Source organism: Onychomys torridus, chromosome X (genome assembly GCF_903995425.1).
Source record: "Onychomys torridus chromosome X, mOncTor1.1, whole genome shotgun sequence".
Lineage (NCBI taxonomy): Eukaryota > Metazoa > Chordata > Mammalia > Rodentia > Cricetidae > Onychomys > Onychomys torridus.
In genome coordinates, this window is record NC_050466.1 from 89,366,909 (window position 1) to 89,393,003 (window position 26,095).

The 26,095-nt window shown below is 43.3% G+C and overlaps 2 protein-coding genes across 4 annotated transcripts; one reads left to right on the forward strand and one right to left on the reverse strand.

The window, feature by feature from the left end:
* The first annotated feature begins 242 nt into the window (after positions 1-242).
* On the forward strand, positions 243-13,988 carry Arr3 (arrestin 3). Its single transcript, XM_036175636.1, is given in 16 exon segments — positions 243-250; positions 475-532; positions 612-672; positions 847-891; positions 7,304-7,503; positions 7,603-7,683; positions 8,434-8,501; positions 9,109-9,146; positions 9,149-9,231; positions 9,417-9,501; positions 9,890-9,962; positions 10,305-10,442; positions 12,367-12,450; positions 12,698-12,721; positions 12,889-12,953; positions 13,879-13,988. Coding segments are annotated over 16 exon segments (1,221 nt in total).
* A 7,747-nt stretch (positions 13,989-21,735) lies between these two features.
* Positions 21,736-26,064, reverse strand: Pdzd11 (PDZ domain containing 11). 3 transcript variants are annotated; one of them, XM_036174746.1, is made up of 7 exons: positions 25,941-26,064; positions 25,339-25,438; positions 24,839-24,922; positions 24,567-24,623; positions 23,771-23,869; positions 23,492-23,552; positions 21,736-23,350 (listed from the first exon to the last, which is right to left on the reverse strand). In XM_036174746.1, exons 2-7 carry the CDS (start codon positions 25,423-25,425, stop codon positions 23,316-23,318), a joined length of 423 nt encoding a protein of 140 aa, XP_036030639.1. In that variant the 5' UTR covers positions 25,426-25,438; positions 25,941-26,064; the 3' UTR covers positions 21,736-23,315. The 3 variants fall into 3 exon arrangements, with proteins under 3 accessions (XP_036030639.1, XP_036030640.1, XP_036030641.1); XM_036174747.1 differs by lacking the exon at positions 25,941-26,064 and adding an exon at positions 25,871-25,933; XM_036174748.1 differs by lacking the exon at positions 24,839-24,922.
* Positions 26,065-26,095: the final 31 nt, after the last annotated feature.

The following is a 26,095-nucleotide window of genomic DNA, read 5'->3' on the forward strand; positions in this document are numbered from 1 at the left end:
AAAATAGGGAGGGGGTGTTTTCCCCTTGTCCGGTTTGCTAAGTGAGTAACTACAGAGGTGCCCTAGGAAGGGAGTAACAGGAAGCACTGTATGCTGGTGTGGTATCTAAGGAAGTAGATTTCTATTACACTAGGTGCACCTCTGCGGAGACTGGAGTGTGATGAGGAAAATAGGGGCTAAATAACTGAGCTTTCCTCCTTCGCTCATCTCAGGAAAGATTCAACATCAATTCCTCCGCCAGCATGTCCACGTAAGAATTCCTTCTAATGCTCTGGATCTGTGCATTGTTCCTTATCCAAACCCGAATACTGGCCCTTGGGATGGAGGGGTTTATAGCTTTGTGCTCTGCCCCAATTATCTCTACCCTTGCTCTATCTCGCGCTAGGAATCTTTTCTGTCCCCCAATTTTCTTCTTTTCTCTCCTCTTTCCTGCTCTGCCAACCCCCTTCCTCTTTCTGATTGTTCACCCCATAGAGTGTTTAAGAAGAGCAGCTCCAATGGGAAGGGAAGAGACCCTGGTCCAGCCGAGCAAGTGAAAGCGCAGGGGACAAGTGGATACATTCTTCAAGGTCTCGGTGGGCTGGGCTCTGGGATCGTTCATTCAAAGATAGCTTTCCATCTACCTGGGGAAACTAGACTTCGTGGATGACTCAGACACCGTGGAGCCCATCGGTTAGTGAGTCCCACGTGGGAAAGGGCCTGAGAAGGGAGTGGGAGCCAGGAAGTGAAAGACAGAGCAGGCATGAGCAGAACAGTGAGGCCGACTGAAGGGAGGAAGGGGAGAATCATTTCCGGAATCAACTTCTGTTTCACTGACCAGGGTACCACCTCTCCCTTTCTCTGCAGATGGAATAATCCTTGTTGACCCCGAGTACTTAAAAGGTCGAAAGAGTAAGTACAAATCCTTACTGGTTTTTGTAAGCTGCAGGAGTCCCAACGCCACACATGCAGGATAGGCTACCTGAATGAGAGGCCTAGACCAGAGGGCATCAGAGAAACAGGAAACAGCAGAAACTGTCAACGTTTTATCTGCCAGGTCCTGACAACCGGGAAGTTCGACCTAATGTAGCCACATTCTTTGGGTTATAAAAAGAACTGGAAATAGAGCTCAGAGTAAGCACTTTACTGTTTACTTTTCCCCAAAGAGTATTCAAAAGAACTATGTTTCTAGAGAACAAATAAAACACTCTTCAAAATTACACAGAACAAACATATGTGTTGAAATTAAAATAATGTCTTTATAAAATTTCTAGTTTTCCCATTATTGCTATGGTGCTCCTGCTTGACTCCTGGTCTCAATTTAAGCTTAGTCTACTTACGGAGTAAAACAATACACAGAAAAAAAATCCATATTTTTGCAGAAGTTTCTTGGCTTTCAAATGCTAACGACTCACTAGAAGATTTTTTTTTTTAAGACCTGTTTAGGTCTTTATTCCATTTATTTATGTATTTATCCCTATTTTGTACCCTATGTGTCCCTCAGGCTTCCATTTTGCAAGATCTGATATATGTCGTTCCATTGGGCTTTTCTTCATGTGTTTATTTGGGTTTTGTTTTGTTTTGTGTGTGTGTGTGTGTGTGTGTGTGTGTGTGTGTGTGTGTGTGTGTGTAGAGAGAGAGAGACAGAGACAGAGACAGAGACAGAGACTGCCTGAACATTCCTTTGACAAAATTATTCCAAAGGAATAATAACCACAGGCAGTAGCAGCAGGAAACAGAACTCTGGCAGCAGAACTCTGCTTCAAGATTGCACGAAATATTTTCCTCTCTATTTTTCCCTTTTAATTCTCACTATGGATTAACCCCACTGTGATCCAACTGGACTGAAAATTGGGTTCAACTGGAAAAAAGATTCAGAACCAGTTGGTGACTACTAGTCTAGAAACAGCCTTTGGATGTTGAGGGATAAAAGAGCCACCATCATCTCTAAGATGAAGCACCATGGATAAGCAATCTGGCCATTTTCAGATATCAGAGAAACTTTGCAGTATAGCCACAAATTAAATAACTTATTTATAAGTAACAAATACTCTGTTTCTAAAATCTAAATGTCCCCCCCCGCGCGCATTCCTAAAAAGGCCCAGAATAATATAGGAAAGGAAATATTTACTTTAAAAATTGCATGTTGCTTGGCATGATGTCTACATCTATCCCAGCACCTAAGAGACTGAGGCAGAAAGCAACGTGCAAGTTTAAGGCTGGGCTAGCAAGCATAGTGACTTTCAGGCCAATGGAGCCACACAGTCAGAACTTATCTCCCCCCAAAATGCACATTTACTCAGAAATTAGGTATATTTTTTCTCTTTCTTTGATGTCTCTTTAGTAGGGTTTTACATTATTATTCATTTAAATCATACATACTTCTGAAATTCACTCCCAGTTGTATGTTTTGTTATATTATGAATGTCACCTTACTTTCATTGTATTTTCTCGTGTCCTTTTCTATTCAAGATGTATGTTGTAATGTACAGTTGCATATTCTATGCCACTGAGTGCTAAAGGCGAGTGAGGCAAAAGACGCGGGGACAGGAATACATTACTGCTTAACAATGCTCTATCTGGCCTCTGTGTTATTTCTCACAATTGCATGTGAATGTACAGTGGTCACAAAATTTTAAAAAGTTGAATTTCAAGAATGAAATGAGAGATAATTTATAAGTACCTAAGATGACTTTGTGTTCAGCTACAGAAACAAAACAGTTTGGAATGCATCACATCAGATAACATGGCAATTATCTCTGGAATATGATGTGTGGTAGAGCTTTGAACTCTCTTTTTGATTATACTTTCTAATACTCATAAATTTGTATGTATATGCTTTATATAATTAAAACAAAAACAGATAAATTTAGAGTAAATGTTGACTTTTAAAAGAAAATAAAAGCAAGCTCTGGTGATATAGGCCTATAATCCCAGGAACTAGGAGTTGGGGGTTGGGGGTGCTGTGGGATAATGCTTTTGTGCACTGGTTTAGTAAAACACTGATTGGCCAGTGGCCAGGCAAGAAGTATAGGTGGGATAAGCAGACAAGGAGAATTCTGGGAAGAGGAAGGCTGAGACAGGAGACACTAGCCTGCCGTCTAGGGAGCAGCATGTAATGGCACACAGGTAAAGTCACAGAACATGTGGTGACATATAGATTAACAGAAATGGGCTGAATTTAAGTGTAGGAGCTAGTCAGGGTTGAGGATTTAGCTCAAGGCCCTGGGTTCGATCCTCAGCTCAAAAAGAAAAAAGAGCTAGTCAGTAGTTAGCCTGAGCTAATGGCCAAGCAGTTACAAATAATATTAAGTCTCTGCATGATTATTTTATAAGCAGGCATGGGACTGCAGGGCCCAGGCAGGACCAGAGAAACTTCTAGCTACAGGGGGGGGGGTCCATAGGCAGAAGGATCACAAGTTCAAGACTGGGCAATTTAATGAGATCTTGTCTCAAAATAAAAAGTATAAAGAAAGTTAAGTAGCAGAGTGCTTACCTAGCATGTATGAGAGCCTGTGAGTTTGAGGCCAGCCTAGTCTACATAGTGAGTTCCATGCCAGCTAGAGCTACTTAGAGTCTGCTTCAAAAAAAAGGCCATAGCCTTGATCCCTATAAACAGCACACTGCCATCAAAAGCAGCAGTCTGAAGAAGGTAGGGTGAGGAGGCAAATGAAAGAGATAAGGAACTAGACAGAAAAGGGTCTAGGGGCCCTGGAGGAGAGGTTGTCAACCAGATAAATTGTTCCTGGAGTACCTTGCTATGAGTGCCTAGCACGGGCCATGGAAAGAGCAAAGGCAGTCAGTGCTGCCTAACCTCTGATTTGACCTCGGTGGTTCAGCACCATCTCTTCCCTCTGCTAGGAAACAGCCTTCTTCTTCCTGCAAAGGAGGGTTCAAAGAAAGCAAAAGACTGAGAAGGCAAGGGGCTGGGGAGAGTTGTCTTGTGGGGCTAGGGGGCTGGCTTGGTGGTAGTGTGAAGGCTAGCATTTCAGGAGGGCTATTCTCTTGGAAGGCAAAAGCAGATGGTGCTCTGTGAGTTCGAGGCCAGCACTTAGCACACTTTTATACATATCTTGTACATTGTGATCATATTCATCCCCCATTACCCTTCCCCATTCCTGAGGATCGCCTCCTTCCTAACTATTCCCCTTCTACTTTAGTCTGCTTTCTTGTTTTGGTGCATGAGGCGGTTATGGATAGTGTAAAACGTATGTAATAAGTTACTGTCTATTCATGCATGACTGTTGAGAGTTCTCTGTTTTAAGGCCCCAGATAGACTTAAAGTTACCCATCTCTGTTCTCCACCTTTCCTTGCTTCCATCCCCGTCACCTTAGTTTTGGAGTATACCTGCCTACCTCATCCCACACTCCATTAGTATATTTCAGAGGCTTTCTGTCTACTCCTAATCTTAGATAACAGCTCCAAAGTATAGTTTGCTTATGCCCGTGCCATTTTTGCCAAGATTTCTATCATCGTTGTCATCATCATAATCATCTATCATTTATGTCTATGGATGTTTCCAAATAAAATGCTTTTTCTTTGTTTGTTAAAGACCGTGTCTCATGCAGCTCATTCTGGCCTTAAACTCACTTTGTAGCCGAGGTTAGTCATGAAGTCCTGATCCTCCTGCCTCCACCTCCCAGGTGCTGGAATTACATCTAAACACCACATTAGGCTTCAAAGGAATTCTTTATACATTAACTCATTATAACCATCCTTTGAGTGAACTTTGGTACAAATGAGTCTAGGCTCTGGCAGCTAGATCTGTGTGAGTTGTGAGTTGAAGTCCTGACCCTGGCTAGGGATGTAGCTTAGTTGACAGAGTGTTTGTCTAGCATGCATGAAGTCATGGGTTCAATCCTCACCACTACAGAAACTAGATATAGTGGCATATCCTCAGAAGTTCAAGACCACCTCAGGCTACATAATATCTTGTGTCCAAATAAATAAATACATAAATAAATAAGTAGAAGAAAAGGAATCCTGAACCATTGACTAATTTTTCTTTACTTAAGGATTGTTGTGAAGTCTACATAATGGAGTTGTGGCTCACAGTGCAGTACTATTTATATATTGAGGGTATGTATGTGTTGTATGGACATGACAGTAGTACATACATGTGAGTGTGCAGGTATGCATGCCTGTTCACCCACATGCTGAGGCCAGAGGAGCCCTCCAGGTGTCCTGCTCTATAACTCCTTATTGAGTGGAGATAAGGGTCTCTCACTGAACTAAGCCCACCATTTTGGATAGGCGGAATGGCCAGTGACCTTCTGGTATCTGATTGTCTCTTCCTACTAGTGTTGGGTTACAAGCACATGCAGCCATGCCCAGCTTTTGATGTGGGTTCCAGAGATTGTCACTCAGTCCTCATGGCTGTAAACCAAGCGCTCTTACACACTGAGCCATCTCCCCAGCCCCGGTCCTCTTGTTGGCAGTTATACTAACAGGTCCAGGGAAGCCAAGGGATTTGTATAAGTCCTATTAAAGTCTAGGTATCCTGACCCTCCCTAAATCTTTTTTGAAATTTTGTTGTTATTGTGTGTTTGTATGTGCACACATGTATATCATATATGCATGTCAATGTAGATGTGAGTGGAGGTCAGAAAACAACTCTAGAGGATCAGTTCCACCTTTCATCTTGAGATCTCTCTTTTTTTTTGCTACTCTGTCTAACAGACCCATGAATTTCTGGCTAGTTCTCCTGCCTCTGCTCCCATCTCACCTCACCAATGCAGGGATTACAGATGCAAGCCACCACTTCCAGCTTTTTGTGGGTTCCAGGATTAAAATGAAGTCATCCAGCTTGTGCAACAAACACCTTTACCTACCTGACCCTAAATCTTGTTAGCTCTTTTAAACTATTAAATATTTCAGACATTAAAAATTATATCTACTACCTAGGTTTGAAAAGAACTATAGAACCTGAAGCTTCCTGTGTCCTTCTTTGTGTCTCTCTCCCTTATCCTTCTCTTTTCTCATACCCAGATAACCATTCTCCTAGGTTTGGTGTTTATTTGTCCCATGATGCTTGTATACTTCTACTTCACATTTATATATCTATAGCCAATATTTATATTGTTACATACAGCTTTAAGCTTTATATAAATGATAACACACTGCACATTTAATTCTGCTGTTAGAAGTTTTTTACTCATTTTTTTTAGATTTAATCATGTTAATATATTTATTAATCCATGAATGCTGCTATACCAAAATACCCAAGATTGGGTGATATATAAGGGAAAGAAATTTATTTTCTCACCATTCAGTAGCCTGGCAAATCCAAGTTCAAATGATTAGCATGTTCAATTCTCTGGTAAAGGCTTCTCTTTGCATCTAAAATTGTGCCTTATTGCTGGGCCCTCCAGAGGGGAGGAATGTTGTATCCTTAGGAGGCAGAAGGTGAAACAAAAAAAAAGATGGATGCTACATAAGGCTTCTCTAATAAGGGCCTTAACCCCATTCATAAGAGAAGATGAGAAAAGATTCAATTTTACTAGATAGCACCAGTTTTCCAAAGTGATTATATTAATGTAGCTCCCATCAGTCATTCATGTGAAATCCAATTGGGCTACATCATCATGAACACTTAGTGTTATCTGGCTGTAATATTTTTGACAGTCTGATCTGTACAAAATGTTATCCCATGGTGGCTTTGATCTGAATGCATCTGATTACTGCTGAGACTACACAAATCACTGGCCATTCATTCTGCTTGTTCTTCTGCTAAGAAGCCATCCTCACTCTTTGTAAACTTTTAGAATGGCATGCTTTTTACTGATTTGTAACAGTTATTTTGTTCATCTATGTGTGGAGGTCAGAGGTCAGCCTTGAGTGTCATTCCTTAACAGGCAACACCTACTGTGTTTTCTCAGACTAGATCTCTCACTGTCCTCCTTAGGCTAGGCTGACTGGCCACTGAGCCCCAGGGATCCATCTGTCTCCACCTAGCAACGCTGGGATTGAAACACATACCACTACCATACCCCATCTTTTCGCATGGGCTCAAATCCAAGTCCTCATGCTTTCACAGCAAGTTCTTTGCCAACTGAACTATCTCCTTAGCCTTCCAGGGTTCTTTATATTCCAGATGCTAAACTGTTATATGTGCTTCAAATATTTTAACTCTGGATTTCCTTTTTATCTTTGTGAAACTTTTAACAGAGACGTTTAAAAATTTACTGCAACCAAACGCATTGATCCTTTTCTCTGTGGCCATACTTTTCGGATTATATTAGATTGCCTCTCTGGGTCTTCCTGTCCCCCATTTTATGATTTTTTTCACCACTGGTCTGATGAGTCACTCTCCTTCGCCTGCAGTGTTTGTCATGTTAACATGTGCTTTTCTCTACAGCCCTGAGGACTTGGATGTGATTGGTCTGACATTCCGCAAAGATCTCTATGTACAGGCCAAGCAAGTGGCTCCAGCTGAACCTACCAGCATCCAGGGCCCCCTCACAGCTTTACAGGAGTGGCTTCTGCACAAACTCGGGGCCAATGCCTACCCTTTCATGCTTCAGGTACCGACTTCAAGTCTCAGGCAGTTTCCAGAGAAGATTAAGAGAGAAAAGAACTGGAAAAGGTGTCCCTATTTTGCTGAGATCCTTTTGATTTCTTAGATGGCTGCTAACCTGCCCTGCTCGGTGACACTGCAGCCTGGGCCTGAAGATTCAGGAAAGGGAAGGGAAGACAGTGAGCTAGTCACCTTTCTACCAATGATGTGATCAACTTCAAAGGAGGGAAGGCATTTTCTTGTCTTTTTTCCCCCTCATGGTTCAATCTATGGAAACTCAGTTGATTTGGGCTTGTGGCATCATAGTACATCGTGATGGAAGCATGTGGCTGAAGAGGTCTGGTCACCTCTTAGTGTCCATGGAACAAAAAGAATACCAAGAAGTGCATGTCTGCAATAACCGAACTTCCTCAACTCTTAAAAAAAATTTTTTTTTGCTTTTTTTTTTTTAAGTTGAGGATCGAACCCAGGGCCTTGTGCTTGCTAGCACTACCACTGAGCTAAATCCCCAACCCTAACTCTTAAAATTTTTACCACCTCCCTATAGAATCATCAGCTAGGCTGGATGTGGTGGTGTATATTTTTAATCCCAGAACTTGTAAGGCAGAGATAGGCAGAACGCTATTGAATTTGAAGCCAACCTGGTCAATACAGTGAGTTCCAGGTCAGCCAGGGCTACACAATGAGATCCCATCTCAAAAAGAAAAGAAACACAAGCTGCGGCCAAGCCTTTAATCCCTAGGTATCTAGGGTACGTTTTGGATTCAAACAATAGTGGATAGATAGACATGTAGTTACAATGGGATGTAGGAAGAGGGACAGATGGACAAGATTGGAGAAATGGACAGCTAAGGGATGAAGACATTTTCATATAGTCCTGCAAAGGAGGAGGGGGTGGAACTGGAAATGCATTTTCCTTGTTCCTGATTCTTTCCAGCCTTGTGGGGTTGACTTTGAAGTGAAGAGTTTCTGTGCAGAAAATCTGGATGAGAAAATCCCTAAGAGGTACCCTTTGGTCTTCCTCAAATCCTTGCCTTAAGTCTCTTTCACAGACCCTGCTCTTAGGACATAAATGGGCCTAGTTATAGCGCCATTGTCACCAACGTGGATGTCCTGTTCTGAGTCCCTCTGATTTCAGTCCTCTTCTTCACTCTAGGTCATGGGTTGGCAGACATGTGAAAAGCCAAATGACACATATTTACATTTTGTGGGCTATCATAACTCTGCTGTTGTTGTACTGGAGCAGTCATAGATATTATAGAAATGAAAACATGTTGCTAGATTCTAAGAGAACTGAATTCATGGACACTGAAATTTGGATTTTATATAATACCTATGTTATAGAATATGGCTTTTTTATTTATTCTAGCTATGTACAACTGTAATCAGGTTTCTTACACTGCAGGCCACATATAAACAAGAAACAGGGCAGATTTAGCCAGGGCCACTTTGCAATCCCTTGGTCTACAGAACATCAAGGATTCAAGGCATTCTCTGAGGGAAGTCTTTCCTCGACGCCCACCCCCAAGTAATTAGAGAGCTTTACAGATAGTATGGGGTGGTCTATGGTTCCAGAATGAGAGTTTGATCTTATCCCTTGGCCTTTCCTCAGTGATTCTGTGCAGCTGGTTATACGGAAAGTGCAGTTTTCAGCCCTGGTCCCTGGGCACAGACTATTCGCAACTTCTTTCTGTCAGCTCAGGCCCTACAACTCCAGGCCTGGATGGACAGAGAGGTTGGTGACACCTCCCCACTCCTGCCATATCCTATTCCTTACATTAGAACAGCTCCAATATCTCTTTTTACTGATGTCTTAACTTGGGTAGGCAGAGATGGGAGTCAGGGCAACAACAGTTTTAAGGAAATGAAAATTCTAGATCTAGGTCTAAGTATCTTCCTTCTAACCTTCTCCTGGTTCAGGTTCACTACCATGGAGAAGCTATTTCTGTCCACGTTTCTATCCACAACTGTACCAACAAGGTCATCAAAAGAATCAAGATTGCAGGTGAGTGTCTTATTGTTCTGCATCTGACCCCCAAACCACAAGTTCTAAACCACAGATGCACTTCTTACCCATTTACATTTATCTTAGTTTTCTTTCCAAAACAGACCTATCAAAAGATGTGATCACTACTGGGTGGTGGTGGCACACACCTTTAATCTCTGCACTGGGGAAGGAGAGACAGGAGGATCTCTGTGAGTTCGAGGCCAGCCTGGTCTATAGAGCAAGTTCCAGGACAGCTAGAGCTACACAGAGAAACCCTGTCTGGAAAAAATCAAACAACATGTGATCACATCATACAGCAGATGTATAGGATCACATCAAAGGGCAGTAAGCTGGGGTCATAAGGGTGACTGCCTGATTAGTTATGTCCTTTCCCTGGCTTTTTCAGTTGTGCAGATCACAGATGTTGTCCTGTATTCACTAGACAAGTACATGAAGACGGTGTTCACTCAGGAGTTCACGTGAGCTGCTGCTGGGGCTAGGGAGAAAGTCACAGGGGTGAGTGAGATGGTGGGAAGAAGGCCAGGAAGCAGAGAAGGGGTTTTTGGAAAAGCAGAAATAGCAGGGAGAATCTAGAAAAGAGGAATGTCACAGTGGGGGCTGAACTCTCAGGAGAACTGTCTGTGGGGATATGATTCACAGGAAGACCACTGCAATGCTAGGACAGGGATATACCATTCACAGATATACCACTTCTCTTTAGATTTCCCACGGGTTCTTGAGACTGTACAAGATACTCTTGGGGTAAAGGTCTACTTAGTTGACAAGCCTAGCCTAAATTCCTCTCTTGTTCTCTTTCAAAGAGAAACAGTAGCTGCTAACTCCAGCTTCTCCCAGACCTTTGCAGTAACCCCACTCCTGGCCACCAACCACCAGAAACAGGGCCTGGCACTGGATGGCAAACTCAAGCATGAAGCCACCAATCTGGCCTCTAGCACAATGTAAGCTTATAGGTAATTTGCAACCTCTACTTCCTACCCTTAACCCGTCCTACATGCTATTATGTATGGCTCTAAGGTTTCATCTTCAGTTGAGCCTATTTGTCTTTTTAAATGCCCCTCAGCACGCTCACAGACCTCAGAGCCAGCCTCAAGCTAAATTAATACCTATGGGACCAAAAGTAAGCTTAGGTCTTAGGTAATGAGAAAAGAAAATGCAGAAAACAGAAAATCCTTGTTATGTAAGATTGTACAGTCCAAACCAGTCACAGGGGTGCATGCTTATAATCCTAGCACACTTCGTGGTCAGCACTGAGGCAGGAGAATCACAAGTTTGAGGCCTGCCTAGGCTATATAGCAAGATCCTATCACAAACATGATAACAAACAGGGCTGGTGTGATGCCTCAACAAGTAAAGGCACCTGCTCTTAAGCTGATGGCTTGAGTTCGAACCCCAGGACCCCCAGGTGACAGAAAGAACCAATTCTTGTTGTCCTTTGACCTCCACATGTTTACCATGGCACTTGCACCCCTACATCCACACAAGGGTGCAAAATGGATAAATGAAAGTGTAGTAATAACAATACAAAATGAAAAACAAGACACAGTTCACAAAAGCTTTACATCTATATTGTCTTCCTAAGAATACTGTTTAGGTACACTGGCCAGATGATTGGGTTTGTTGTTGTTTCTGAGGTGCAAAGGATGAACTCAGGGCCTTCTATTGCTAACCTTGGCCAGGTATGTTATTCCATTTATACATAATAACTTAAAGACAAGGGACTTGTTCAAGGTTGAATGATTAGGAGGCAGATGGGATTCTATTATATGTCATCTGACTCTGACCATGTGATCTCTACAATAGTTACTATCTAGAGAAGAGAGAATAGAGTGGAATATTAGGAGATGAGAAATGGTGCAAAAGGAAGATATAAGACGAGAATTATATGACAGGAATTGATAGGATTCTTTGATGCCATTCATTTGGTTCTATGTCTTCAGATTAGCATTAGATGTGTTTTTCACCAAAGCCATTTGTCTACCATCTACAATCATAAATGCCCAGTTCTCCCCATGCCTTATCAAGCAACTATCTACAGCTCATTCTTTGTAGAAACAGCCTTAGAACTCATCCAAAGAGCATTATTTTGTAGAGAGATCAGCACCCCAAAGCAACCAAAAGACTACCCCCAGATCCTTACAGCTTTTGGTATCTTATTTTTCAATCATCAGGTTTTTATTGAGCACTTACTGAATGCTCATTCCTATGCAATACAATCAGGATATACAAAGAAACTTAAGACAATCTTTGCTTTCAGTCACTATATGGCCCAGATGAGGAACATAGAGGAATGCAAACGTAATAGTTGAGTGTTGCACATGGTTCAAATATGAGTCCAATAGAAGTTAAAAGCCAACACAGCTCACAAGGGATTCTTAGAATGAGCACAGAGGAGATAGATTTTTACAAAACATTCTTCAACAATAATAATAATAATAAAAGAAGAAGAAAGGAACATTCCACACTGGAAACATGGCATGAAAAGAAGCTAGAAGACAGAAATCCTACGTGGCATTTTGAGGAGCACAAAAGGAAGACAGGTCTGCCTAGGCTATGTTCCAGGTGTTTAGGAGTTAGGGCAGAAAAGAGAGAAGTAGATGAGGCAAGATTGCTTTGGCTCCTGAAAATCAAGCAGAGTAGTTATATTCAATAAGAAAATAGGCCCTCGAATAGACAGTAACACAGTCAAATGGAATTTTAGGAAGGAAAATGTCATCCCAACTGGGCAGAAGCAATTACAGCCCAGGATAGCTTTTGGGAAAAGACAAAGGCAATGGGGCATGAAAATAGGAAACACAGGAGGGATTTGGGGGAGCTAAATTCACTTATATTCCTAACTCTCCAAATTGGCACTACAATGGTAAGTCTTCGACCTGGGATGAACAAGGAGCTTCTGGGGATCCTGGTGTCCTACAAAGTTAGAGTCAACCTGATGCTGTCCTATGGGGGGTAAGTGAAGGCTTCCAGTTGGTTTGGGCAGGGGCTGGGAGCCAGGGCTTTCTTGCTTGTTTTCCTCGCTTTTGGACTGACCCATTCAAGGTTAGTCTTTTTCCAAACTAAGTTCAGAAACCCGTGAACTCAACGAGTCACTGCCCCCGCTCAAGGTCCATTCTGTAACTAACTTGGCTTTATGATCCCTCATCCCCAGCAACACTGGGCTGACTCCTCCTCTACTGATGTGCCGCTTTATCCACAGCATCCTTGGAGGTCTTCCAGCCAGGTGAGAAGCTACAGTAACAGGACTGAGGCAAGATGGGGAGGAAGAGGGCATAAGGAGACCAAGAGTCCTCAGAAGCATGAGGGCCTCCCAGAACTGGAAAAAGCGAAGGAAGGTCAGTGAGTGGGCCCTTTCAGGACATCAGTAACTCCACCTTGGGATACTTGCAGTGATGCTGGTGTGGAGCTGCCCCTGATCTTGATCCATCCAAAGCCATCTCATGGTGAGAGACCAGGTGAGGCTCCCAGGAACAATCATCCTGAGGGCTGGGGACCACACAGTTCTTGGATGGAATGACAATAGGCAGATAGGCTTTCTGGGTTTTCAGGAGACATACAGGGGAGGTGGAGGCCCAGAAAAAAAAAAGGAGGGGGGAGAGCAAAGAAATTTCTTCATGGAACTGCAGGGCCACTTACGAGCTTCAGTTCCATTTTCCATCCCTCTCCACGCTTGCCACAGTGACTACCAGGTAAGTCAGGATGAGGCTTGGAAGCCCCACTCCAGCCCCTTGCCTATTGCTGTTTTATTATGGAACTTTAAAAAGCTTCCTCAAAGTGCTGTTTTCAAGACTGAACCGGAAGCATGGTTTAGCTTCACGTCACAGTCTGGTGCTTTCTATAGTCCTCTTTCTCCTGTCTCCTGCTGCTCTTCTTGGAATCGTTCTTCCCCTCATCCCTTTCATGTTTCCTCTTCCTTTCCCTCCCAAAACCCAATCTGTTGTTAAGTTGTTCTTATGACCCCTTACCCCTAGGCAAAACTGGCTTGGTTGCCCCTTCTCTATTTTAAGCTACTGATTTGGCAACCATTCTATCCCCAGCATCTTTTTTTTTTTTTTTTTGGTTTTTCAAGACAGGATTTCTCTGTGTAGTTTTGGAACCTGTCCTGGATCTCGCTCTGTAGACCAGGCTGGCCTCAAACTCACAGAGATCTGCCTGCCTCTTCCTCCCAAGTGCTGGGATTAAAGGCGTGTGCCACCTCAGTCCGGCTTTGTCTTCTTTTTAATCCTTCCCTCTACCTGACCCTTCTAACACTCCTGGGGCACCACTGTCTAGGCAGATTCAAAAGGGAAACATGCCCTCCACATGGGGTGTGGAGGGGAGGGCTGAGAAGCAGGAAAGGGGGTGCCTCCAGAATCAAGAATGTGGAGAAAGCCCAGGAAGGGGTTTCTGCAAGCTCAGAGGACATAGTCATCGAGGAGTTTATGCAGCGGAACAGCCAGGCCCAGAGCTCGATAGCTCCAGCAGCAAACAGAGTTAAGAGAAGTCAATAGCCTCTCTCTGAATAATCCTGTGTGGAAGTCTTCACTGCAACACTCTAATAAATTGCTTTGTCCAGACATGGCGGGTGAGCATTGTGCTATTTCCTTCTTCTTGGAGATTACTGGAACTACAGAGAATGATTTGTCTGCTTCAGGCACCAGTACCCCTTCCCCTGCAACCCTTATTCACAAGCCTGATTACATTACCTGTACTAAGTACTTTGGCCTTATGAGGTCCCAGACTTTCCTCTGACAGGCCACTTGCCTTTTCTCTCTGGCTTCAGCTACCCTGGGCCCCACTTGATCACTTATTCTTGTAATCACCTTTTGGCCCAGCAGTACCTGGTGCTTACACGGTAAGGAACCCCAGAGAGGAAGCCAAAGGGGAATGGCCACTCCCAGGCCTGGCTATGAGGCCAGCCGTTACTAGTTGCTACCGGAGAGGAGCATGATGGTATAGACTCAAGTGCAGAAAACCATTGCCTCACCATCCCTGCCTGCCCAGTTCAAGGAATGCTTTTGGTCCTTCTAAGGTGAGGCCAAGAGCCCTAGAATGAGGCCAGAAGCCGTGGCCTAGAGAGCAATAGGAAACACAAATACCAATCTCTATGCAATACCAGGCTCATATTTCTGGTCTGGGATGGGCTTTGAGATAAGAAGCTATGAATGCTATGGAATGGATTGAAGAAGCTACTTCTAGGGTGAGTCCCTCTTGTTGGCATGAGTTGGCAGGGGAGGGGGGTTTTAGAGACTCTGAAGAAAGGACAATGGTTGGCCTTTCAAAGAGACAAGTACTAGATGTATGGGCAGAAAGAGGTGATATGTCATGAATGTGGTGTGTAAGGAACATGGCTGATCTGAACAACAAACTGTAAGGTTTGTTGGTCTGAACACCTAAAGTCTAATCCTCACAAGGAGGGTCTACTGTGCTCTGTTTATGTGAGGGAGCAGAAATCAGTGTTGGAACAGAAAAGTCATGGGTTCAAGGCTTCTAGTGTTTTGCATCACTATATGTAAGAAGGATATTTAAGTTCACTAACTATAGGTTTGCACTCTCTTGCCCCTTTACTATCTTCTTTTGACTACGCAAGTCTCTGCAGAAGAGGGTGAAGAATCATCTGGGGACCTCAATGTGATGTTTATTGAGACCAGTGCCAGAACAGCTGCAGTGTAAACAACAGAACACCCATTTCTCTTTACAACACATCCTTTGCACTGTCTCTACCTACCCACCACCACTTACTTTTAGATAACCCTAGATTTCCCCATGATAGCAAGGAGGCAAGGTCCGTTCCCCATCCCAGCCTGAAAGCAGGAAACCATCTCAGGCTCTGAACCCCTGAAAAATTTCCCTCGTACTGTTGGTAGACTAAGCCAGCTCTTCTACTATAGTTTCTGCACTTTCTTCCATAAATGGCTCCCCTCCACTGCTGGAAAAAGGGCACATCTCTCTTTCTTAGCTTTTCTGGGGGTAGGGAGTGTGAAAGCAGAGAAGCAACTTTCACTCAGTGTTAAAAGCCAGGACAATTTTTCTGCTTAAGTGGTAATGGAAAACAGAACTAACTTTAGCCAAAGCTGGCTCTTTTGTTTTACTTTAAGTAAAGACCATGCAGTCAGAGTTCTCCATTTTCTTTTCTTTTTTGTTTTTTTGAGACAGGGTTTCACTGTGTAGCTTTGGTGCCTGTCCTGGAACTTGCTCTGTACACTAGGCTGGCCTCGAACTCACAGAGATCCACCTGCCTCTGCCTCCCAAGTGCTGGGATTAAAGGCGTGTGCCACCACCGCCCAGTTTGAATTCCTCATTTTTACTAGAAGCTGTTCCTAGGAGCTGAGATTGGCCTCATCTCCTTAACTCTACTACCATCCTTACCATTAACCTTGGAGGCTGAAAACCGATTTGAGAACTTTTAGAATTCAGGTATCAAAATCCCTTTTCTCTATCCACGGTTTAGGTCATCACTGCCCAATTTGGTAGATACAGTGTTTGGGCTTCCCATAGCAGCCATTCTCTCCCATCCCTAGGGTTATGTTATTTTGTTTGGGTTTTTTGTTTGTTTTTGTGGGGTTCTTTTTTTCCCCCAAGACAGGGTTTCTATGTAACAGTGCTGGCTGTCCTGGAACTCAGAGATCCACCTACCTCTGCCTCCCAAGTGTTAGGATTAAAGGCGTGTGCTACCACTGCCCAGCTAGTTTGTTTTTGGTTTTTTGAGACAGGTTTCTCTGTGTAGTTTTGCGCCTTTCTGGGACTCACTTGGTAGCCCAGGCTGGCTCCGCCTCCCGAGTGCTGGGACTGAAGGCGTGCACCACCACCGCCCGGCTTGTTTGTTTTTTGAGACAAGGTCTGTCAGTGGCTCTCAACCTGTAGGTTGCAACCCCTTGGAAGGGGTTGAATGACCCTTTCACAGGGGTCACCTAAGACCATGGGAAAACACAGATATTTATATTACAATTCATAACAGCAGCAAAATAAGTTATGAAGTAGCAACGGAAATGATTTTATGGTTGGGAGTCACCACAACATGAAAAACTGCATTAAACTGTCAAAACAAGCATCAGGAAGGTTGAAAACCATTGTTCTATGTAGTCCTGGCTGTCCTGGAGCTGGCTAAGTAGACTAGTTTGGCTTAGAACTCACAGAGATCCTCCTGCCTCTGCCTCCTAAGTGTTGGGATCAAAGACATGCACCATCACACCTGGCCTGATTTTTTTTTATGATTTTGATAGTTTTAATACTCTCACCCAACTCCTGTACTTAAGAATGAATAGCTCCCAGAAGCTGTCAGTTTCTTTTACTACATCACACAGCTACTGGGTGACACAGAGCAGCCTAGCATCTTCATTGATGACTAAAAGACATCTCTACAGGATGCAGTTCTAAAGCAGCCAGGGTAACTTCAAAGGCCAGTACATTTTTTTGCTCTGGTTTTGCTAAAATTTGTGTATGTATGATGCTTAAAAACATACCTGGTATAAAAGAAAGCATCTTTAACAAATGGTACTGGGAAAACAGGATGTCTACATGCAGGATGAAATTAGACCCATTATCTATCACCTTGCAAAAAAACTAGCTCCAAAGGGATCAAAGAGCTATACATGAAACAGTATACTACATGATATAAGTGTAGGAAAGGACTTCCCAATAAGAATCCATCTACTCAAGAATCAAGGCTAACAACTCTCAAGTAGAACTCCATAAAACGAAAAAAGCTTTCACACAGTTAAAAAACAATTGAGTGAAGAGGAAGCCCACCGAATCATTCATAGCTATACATCTAACAGAGAATTAATAATACCCAAAATATATGAAGAACTCAAAAAATAAACAACAAAAACAAAAACAGTCAAAATAACAAAACAATCAACTGAAACAAAAACAACACAAATGACCCAGTCCAAAAAAAAAAAAAAAATGGGTCTGGGACCTGAAGAATTCTCAAAAGAAAAAAAAATATGGCTAAGAAATATCTCAAAAAATGTCATTGTCCCTAACAATTAGGGAAATGCAAATGAAAACAACTTTTGAGATTTCACCTTACCCCAGTCAGAATGGCAAAGATCAACAAAAGAACCTACAGCACATGCTGGAAGGGATGGGGGGCAACTCCCATTCATTGTTGGTGGAATTGCAAACTGATGCAGCACTCTGGAAATCAGCATAGAGAATTCTCAAAAGGCTAAAAATAAACCAACCACTCGACCCAGCTATAGCACTTAACATCATACTCTGAAGGTTCTTGCTCAGCCATGTTCATTGCTGCTAGGAAATGGGAACAGCCTAAATGATGATAACCTGAATGGATAATGAAACACTATGGAGTATTAGTCAGCTGTGGAAAAAAAAAATAAAATCATCAACCTTCCAGGTAAATGGGTGGAACTAGAAAAGATCATATTGAGTGAAGTAACTATTGTAACAATAACAATCAATGAAAGAAAATTAATCAAAGAATATATAAGAGGCCAAGAATTTGAAGAAATCAAGGAAGGACATATGGAAAGGTTTAAAAGGAGGAAAGGGGGAGCAAATGATGTAATTATGATATTGAAAAATAAAAGAATTTTGAAAAATTATGTATGCACCTGCTTGTCTGATGGCTGAAGAGGGCAGAGAGAGCATTGGATTCTCTGGAACTGCAGTTGCTGATGGTTTTGAGCCACCATGAAGGTGTTGGGAATTGAACCTGGGTCCTGTGGACGAGCCACTAATGCTTGTAACTGATGAGGCATCTCTCCAGCCACTTCTTAGATAAGTTGCCATTTGCATTGATTATTTACTTATTGTGTGTGCACATATGTGCCATGGCATACATGTGGAGGCGAGAGGATAACCTGCAAAAGTCTGTTCTATCATGGGGATCAAACTCAGGCCATTAGGCCTGGCAGCAAGTGCCTTCACCTGCTCAGCCACTTCATTGGCCCGGACTGTTGTAAACCCTATGAACTGGGTGTTGTTGGGTCTCCTTTTCCCAGGTTCCTGGCGGCAAGCCCCCTGCATTAAATGATATTTAACCTGAAATATAACTCAGTGTCACTCTACTGGGCCTTGAATAATCTTTATTATTTAAAACAATAACCACATTAGTAAAGCTAAAATAATGAATACCTGTGAACCTCATCCTAAAGCAGTGCTTTTCAACCTTCCTAATGCTGTGACCCTTTAACACAGTTCCTCATGTTGTGGTGACCCCCAAACCATAAAATCATTTCTGTTGCTACTTCATAACTGTAATTTTGTTACGGTTATGAACTCTAATGTAAATATCTATGTTTTCTGAAGGTCTTAGGTGACCCTTGTGAAAGGTCCTTTGACCCGTAAGGAGAGGAAAGACAGAGCAGCAGTGAAGGGTAAGGTTTTCAGCTCAGCTATTGCTCTGACCTCCTCTTGGCTTTTAACTCTGCAATTGGCTCTGTGTTTCTTATTTAACAAGGTGGTTACATCTACATCTGGTGCCCAACGTTTAAGGTACGAATTCACAAAAAAGCCTCTTGCCTGTGACCTTGTGGGCCCCAGCTCAGACCCAAGCTACCCTCAGCCAGTTGTGGTGGCACACTGGTTGGATTTACTGAAGGAGGCAGAGGCAGGAGGATCCTGAGTTTGAGGCCAGCCTAGAAGGCTTGCTAAGGAGAAGCTTCGGCCTAGCAACAAACAGTGGCAGCTGTGGGACCCTGGAGGCATCGGTTGCTGCTGCTCCAAGTTGCCGGCTGCTTCTCATCATGTTGGCGATTGCGGTGATGCTGCTACCTGGGATGAAGAGTTTACCACTGCTTGTTCAGAGAAGAATTGCCAGGACCAGCGTGTTACAAGAAAGCATCTGCAAAGGTCAGTTTGGAAATTCTGGCAAGACAAATGGTGGGAAGAACACTCATGGTTCCGAAAGACAGACAGACATGAGACCATGATTGCTCCAAACCACAGAGGAGGCACAAAAAAACAAAACAAAAACAAACAAACAAAAAAACCTAAAGGGAACCATGACCACACCTAACAGCGACTTTGGAATCTTCAAAAGGATGTTGGGACCCCACAAAGATGATTTCACAAGGACTATGGTAAAGCCATTAAGCTGATTAACACCACAGAAAGATTGACTCTGGACTACAAACTACTTAGGACAATTTTGAGATGGTTAGCTGAGATGATCCAGCCTGACAGACTACCTGAACAAGGACTTGAAACAAGCCCTGCACTTTCTCATTATGCAGCGGCGGGACAAATGATACAAGACTTGACAATTAACCCCAAAATTTTCTTTTCAGGATCCCCTAAAAATGGAAGTAATTTTAAGAAGACGACACCCACATCCCCAAAAGGTGGGATGGGAGGTTTTCGGTCGTTTAATGAGTTTTGGATATTGTCATAGTTTATAATGGTTGGTTACAAGTTGTTAATTGTTAATGGTCAGGAAAAAAGCTGAACATGAAGATTAGATTCAGAAGTCTTGTTTAAAAAGGAAAAAGAGAATATAGATATGAGGTAGATAACTGAAACTACTCTGAGAAAAAAGATGAAGAAATAATAGGATAAATGGGTAGATGATTGAATCTACTGTAAAAAGAAAAAGAAGATATAAAAATGACAAAAGGTGGGGTTGGGGATTTAGCTCAGTGGTAGAGGCTTGCTTAGCAAGCGCAAGGCCCCCGGTTCGATCCTCAGCTCTGGCAAAAAAAAAAATGACAAAAGGTAAATCACTGAATCTATTATGACAAGAAAAAATACTTTTAAAAAGGAACTTGTTTTAAATAGGATAAGTACTGAAAATTTTTTTTGCCTGAGTTTATCAAATGTTACTGGACTGGACATTGTTAATATATATAATGGAGTTTTTATCTGAATTTGTCAAATGTTAATGGACTAGACATTGTTAATGTAATTCTTGACTATATATTGTATATACTTATTGGATAGTTTTTCTTGTATTAGTTAATAACTTTTAATTTTAGACAAAAACAGGGGAAATGTGGTGGTATTGTGTTCCCCAAAATATCATGTGTTCCCCGAAATAAACTTATGTGGGGTCAGAGACCAGGACGGCCACAATATTAAACATGAGGATAAGCAGTGGTAGCACACGCCTTTAATCCCAGGGAGTGATGGCAGAAAGAGAAAGATATATAAGGCGTGAAGACCAGAAACTAGAAGCATTTGGCTGGTTAAGCTTTTAGGCTTTGGAACAGCACAGTTCAGCTGAGATTCATTCTGGATGAGGACTCAGAAGCTTGCAGTCTGAGGAAACAAGACCAGCTGAGGAACTGGTGAGGTGAGGAAGCTGTGGCTTGTTCTGTCTCTCTGATGTTCCAGCATTCACTCCCAATAACTGGCCTCAGGTTTGTTCTTATTAATAAGATCTGTTAAGATTCCTGCTACGGTTGAGAACTGCTGTCTTAGAGCAAAAGCATTACAAGAAACTTCAATGGGCTTCCCCTCGCTCATCATACAAATCTCAAAGGTCTTGTGCAGGTAGCCACAACTGTGGTGTGTTCGTGACTACAAGGCTATGTCATATCCAGGAGATAGAAGAGAGCTCTCCTATCTATCCTCTGGCTCTGACATATTTCCACTCCACTCTTCTTTTCTGCAATGTTCTCTGCACCTTAGATGAGATGTCAAACTTGAGTGCTGAATTAACAAACTAACAGCGAGGAAAAAAATCTCAACTGGATGCTATATCAATGTTTCAGTCAGTAAAGTCCTTGTTGAACAAACATGAGGACATGAGTTTGAATCCCATAGTGCACTTAAAAATGCTAGATGTCTGTCATGTTGGCACATACTTTTAATCCCAGCAGAGGCAAGTGCCGAGAGAGCCAGAGCTACATAATAGTGAGACCCTGTCTCAAAACAAGGTATCCTGGATGTGGTAGCACATACCTGTAATGCCAGCACTGGGGAGGCAGAGAGAGGAGGCTCCCTGGGACTTCCTTGCCAAACAGACCAGCCAAATAAAGAGATTCAGGTTCAGTGAGAGACACTGTCTCCAAAAATAAGGTGGACCGTGAGAAAGATAGTTGATTCAGACCTTCAGACAACACACATCCATACATTCTCTCTCTCTCTCTCTCTCTCTCTCTCTCTCTCTCTCTCTCTCTCTCTCACACACACACACACACACACACACACACACACACACACACACACACACACACACCTGTTAACCACAGCTGGGTGCAGTGGTGTACACCTGATTCTCTGAATTTCAGAGGCTGAAGCGGGAAGATCATGAGTCCAAGGCCAGCATGGACTATGTAGCAAGAACTTGTCTCAGAAAAAAACACAAGTTTATTAAGCATGGAAAGAGTCTTGACTTTAACGTTTGGTAGACTCAGTTAATAATTTTGCTGAAAATATCCAAGCCAATCTTTCTCAGATGGCCACCGGGGGTCAGCAGAGCAAATTAGAGGATAAAAGTCTTTCAGGAAGACTTGAGCTAATTCTAACCCCAGCTCTGCTCAGAAGGTACAGTGCCAACTAACAGAACTGAGCCTCTAGCAATCCCTTTAGTATAGCTGGGGCAGGATTCATGGCAAGAGCCAGGTTCTGTGGTGCTTATTTAAAAAGGCAGATTTCTAGTTTTCCCACAAAGACTCACTCTCCAGAAGGAATTAGGAGACCCAGCTCAGCTCCCCAGGATTCTTGTGTGTGCCTGCATGACAAAGCCTGCAGGTGGAGGGCAACAACAACTTGGGGAAGCAGTTCTCTCCTTCCACCCTGTGGGTCCTGGGGAGCAAACTCAGATGGTGAGGCTTGGAAGCAGGCATCCTTTCAACCCAGGGAGTCATCTTGATGGCTCTTCCTAGGACTCTTAAGTCCAAATTTGTACTTTCATTGTAGCAATACCTCCCCTCCTTCAGAGAAAAACCCTTTAAACTCTGAATGGCATTTTGATGTCAGTGGAGATGGCCCAGATGGGATCTGTGCAGCATCTAATGGTCAGTCAATAAACAGGATGACAGAAAGTTATTTGGGGGTGAGGTCAGAAAAAGGAAGTTGTAAGTTATCACTACTCGAACTACAAGTGGGAAATCAGGAAAGTGTTTCCTACTGCTGCTTGTGAGAAGATGTATCCACGCCGCTTCCTCGGTTTAAGTTCCAGATCAGAGAATGTGGGAGAATATACTAATACCATCCCCTGTAGCAGAAAGCCTAACATTCCTGAGGAAGGGGCAATTTTACCCTGCAGGGCCCTTGACCCTACGCATCTCTCGGTTATTCTGTGGCTAAGGTTCTTTAACCTCTCAAGTATTCTGGCAAGATACAGAGAGTTGTAAAGTAGGTATGGTGTTGAGGTTTCTTCCAGTGTTTGCTTGTTGTGGGTTTGTTTTTACTCAATGGTATTTTATATCCAAATAGTATCACTCAAGCCACATTTATTCAGTATTGTGTTTTTACTTCAGGGGGATGAGGAAGAAGGGGCAAAACCAGTGTCTCTTTGGAGTCTCCCAAGTCTACGGGACTCCAAAGTATATGTACGGGGACTGGATGGCATGGCCAGGCAAATCAGATGGAAGGCCCCTCAGACTCTTTTTTTCTACTGATTCCCACAAAAAAAATGCTAAGTGACCGATCTGTGGCACCTGAGAAATGCCAGTTGCTTTCCAGCTGGCTTTCCACGTAGGCTACAGACATCTACACAGCATCATGTTTCTCCTTTTCCAGAATAAGACTCACCTAGGAAGAAACTAGGGAACTCCAAGTACAGTACGGTTTATATAGAATGCAGCTGGTAAGCTATCTCCCCATCCTCCCCATCCACTAAGCCAGGAAGGCGCTGAGAGCAGAATGGCCTGCCTGGCTTCTTGGAGGGCTAGGCGGCTTGCTCTGGCCGACTCCACATGGAGTCTCTAGTGCACAGTCCTCTCTTTTTGCCGATGATAATCTGGGGGAGGAAAGAACGCAGCACATTATTTTCAGGCTCAGCTCCCACCTTCCCATTCCCATCTTCCAGGGCTCGCTGTTTTCCACATTAAAGAGTTCTAGTTACCTAGAGCCCTGCCAAGTAAGAAAAAAAGTGCCTTACTGTAAGGAAAGAAGCGCACTCGCATGCTGATTTCTCGGGCTGTCTTCAGGATTTCAACAGCCTGGAAGGAACATGGCAGCTTATACAAATGAAGAGATATTACCCAGGACAGAAACATAACAAAGGAATGTAATGTGCCACTTCAAACATCTAGGTCACTGCTCTCTTCGGGTACATTTCCCTTGAAGAGATGCTTTCTTACAGATTAGGCTAATCCTGTCCAACCTGTCCTACCCGAGATGGCTTCTTACACAACTCTAGCCCATGTGCTATGCTTACTTTGCTGTGCTCAATATCCTGGAAATCCACATCATTCACAGCTAGAACTTGGTCCCCTTCTTGAAGTCCTGCTCGATGTGCATCCGAGTCTGGAATCACCTGTTAGTAAAGACATAATACATGTAATTCAGATGGAATAATTTCAGGAGACTGCAGGGGAAATTCAGTGTTGTTCAAATGTGTTATTTTCTGGGACACCATAGGGAGGTAGTGGCTTGTCAAATGAGATTTGGCTCTGTTTGTTTTTGGCTTTTTTTTTTTCTGTTTTGGTTTTTGAGACAGGGTTTCTTTGTGTAGTATTGGAACTCGATCCATACACGAGGAAGCCTTGAACTCAGAAATTCATCTCCTCTGCCTCCCGAATGCTGGGATCAAAGGTGTGCCCTTGGCTTTATAGATTTTTGGTTGTTGTTTGGTTTTTTACAAGAAAGTTTCTCTGTGTAGCCCTGGCTGTCCTTAAACTCAGAGATCCACCTGCCTCTGCCTCCAGAGTGCTGGGATTAAAGGCGTGCAGCACCAGCACCAGCCAGCCTGCTTTATAGATTCTTATTACCCACTCCCTAACTTCCTGCTTCTGCCTCTAGAGACCTCAGATTACTGGCATGCCCCACCACACCTGACCCAAATGCGATTTTGAGAAGGAAAGGGTGAGTTCCTATTATGTCCATTCTACGACTCTACTGGCTCAATCCATTTTCCAGCCATTGGGGTACCAGTGTATTTAAAAAAACCCTTTGTTAAAAGGGAAGTAGCTAGTAATATAGCTTGCCACACACACACACACATTCATACAGACCTTGGAGATGAAGATGCCTAGCTGGGAGGCCTTTCCTCCTCGGATGTTAAATCCCAACTGTAAGACAGGAGCACAGAATGGGGACTCAGTACGGACCACAAACACAAGCACATTTAGAAGCATTTAGAAGCGTATTCAGGAGAAAATGAGACACTATGGACGCATCAGCTTTTCTGGTCACCTACTTCCCAATCCACATCTATGCCCCAACCATGGGCAACTTCTGGCATGGACAAATTGTAGACTAGAATAGGAACCTCTGTTAAGTTTACCTGAGCACCAGGGGGCTTCTTCAGTGTGACAATTCGGGGCAGAAACTGGGTCAACTCATTGTTGTAGTCTGGGTGGTACACTCTCTGCAAGACACAGCAATCTCAGAAATCTTATTCCCAGTTTTAGATGTCACATCTACCTTCCTTTAGAACATTAATAAATCAGCTATAAGTCAGGAAGTGGTAAAGTCATAGATTCAGTTTACATAGTCACAGTCTAAATGAGATGTTCCATCTCAGGACTAGCAGCCCCATAGATCCCTATTCTTTTTTTTTTTTTTATTGATAGGATGGAAACTAAGGTTCTGAATTTTCACAATTCACTTGCATGCAAGGCTCTGGCAAGATGATTCTACAAGAAGTTTCCAATGGGTCTCTGTTGCTTGGAATTCACCTAAGATTCACTCTCCATTGAGTTGCATAACCCTGCCACTTTATCTTTCGTATATCTCATACTTGGAGATGGGTAGTCCTTATTCAGGAATGCAGATGGTTCCCACCTCATGAGGAGGAATCCATGCTGGAGGATTCTCATAGGCAGGCAGGAAAACCACTGGGTAGTCATCATAAGGGATCCGGGTGTCCATTTCAGGCAAAGCCCTGAAAAGGATAAGTCAAAGCAAACAAAAATGATTTTAAAAGGACCAAGGTCTCTTAAGTTTCAGAAGGCATCCCATCCAAAGGCCATTCATTTATGGGCCTGGCCCACAAGGAGGAGTTAAGATTGGAGTAGGGAAAGGTGGCAAAAAAAAAAAATCTATCAATTTTTCTAAATATCTAGATACCTAGGACCTTGCTAAGTACTCTAATGGCATGTTCTCATTTCTCACAATTCTATAAATACAGGTGTCACCACCTTCAACCTAGGGATGAGGAAATTAGGACCGCATCTACAAAAGTCTACTTTAAAACAGCAAGGGAGTGCCAACTCTTAACTATCCCAGAGGGCTTGGGGACAGACACCGTCCCACATTCCCTAGAGGTGCTTAGTAAAGGTGCTGTCTACAGGTGGACTCCGTCAGGACCGACTACCTTCCAGATCCAGGTCCCGCATCCCGCCCGAATCCCGCGCTCACGACCACTTAACGCAGCACCACCTCACCGGCAAACAGGCCTCCCTCCGCGGCGCCTCGGCTCGCGGCCAATTCGGCCCAGGAACCGGAAGCGGATGCTAGCTAGCAGCGAGGACAGGCGGAGCTCGCTTTCCGCGAGCCGGTTCTCAAGCCCCCTCCCAGGCGTCACGTTGTGCGTGCTCAC

Excerpts from the sequence above, each read along its gene's own strand:
- Pdzd11 (XM_036174746.1), bottom strand. The coding sequence starts at position 25,425 with ATGGACACCCGGATCCCTTATGATGACTACCCAGTGGTTTTCCTGCCT. Across the intron at positions 24,923-25,338 it reads CATGGATTCCTCCTCATGAG|AGAGTGTACCACCCAGACTA; the intron begins GTGGGAACCATC and ends TGTGTCTTGCAG. Across the intron at positions 23,351-23,491 it reads AGTGCGCTTCTTTCCTTACA|ATTATCATCGGCAAAAAGAG; the intron begins GTAAGGCACTTT and ends TTCCTCCCCCAG.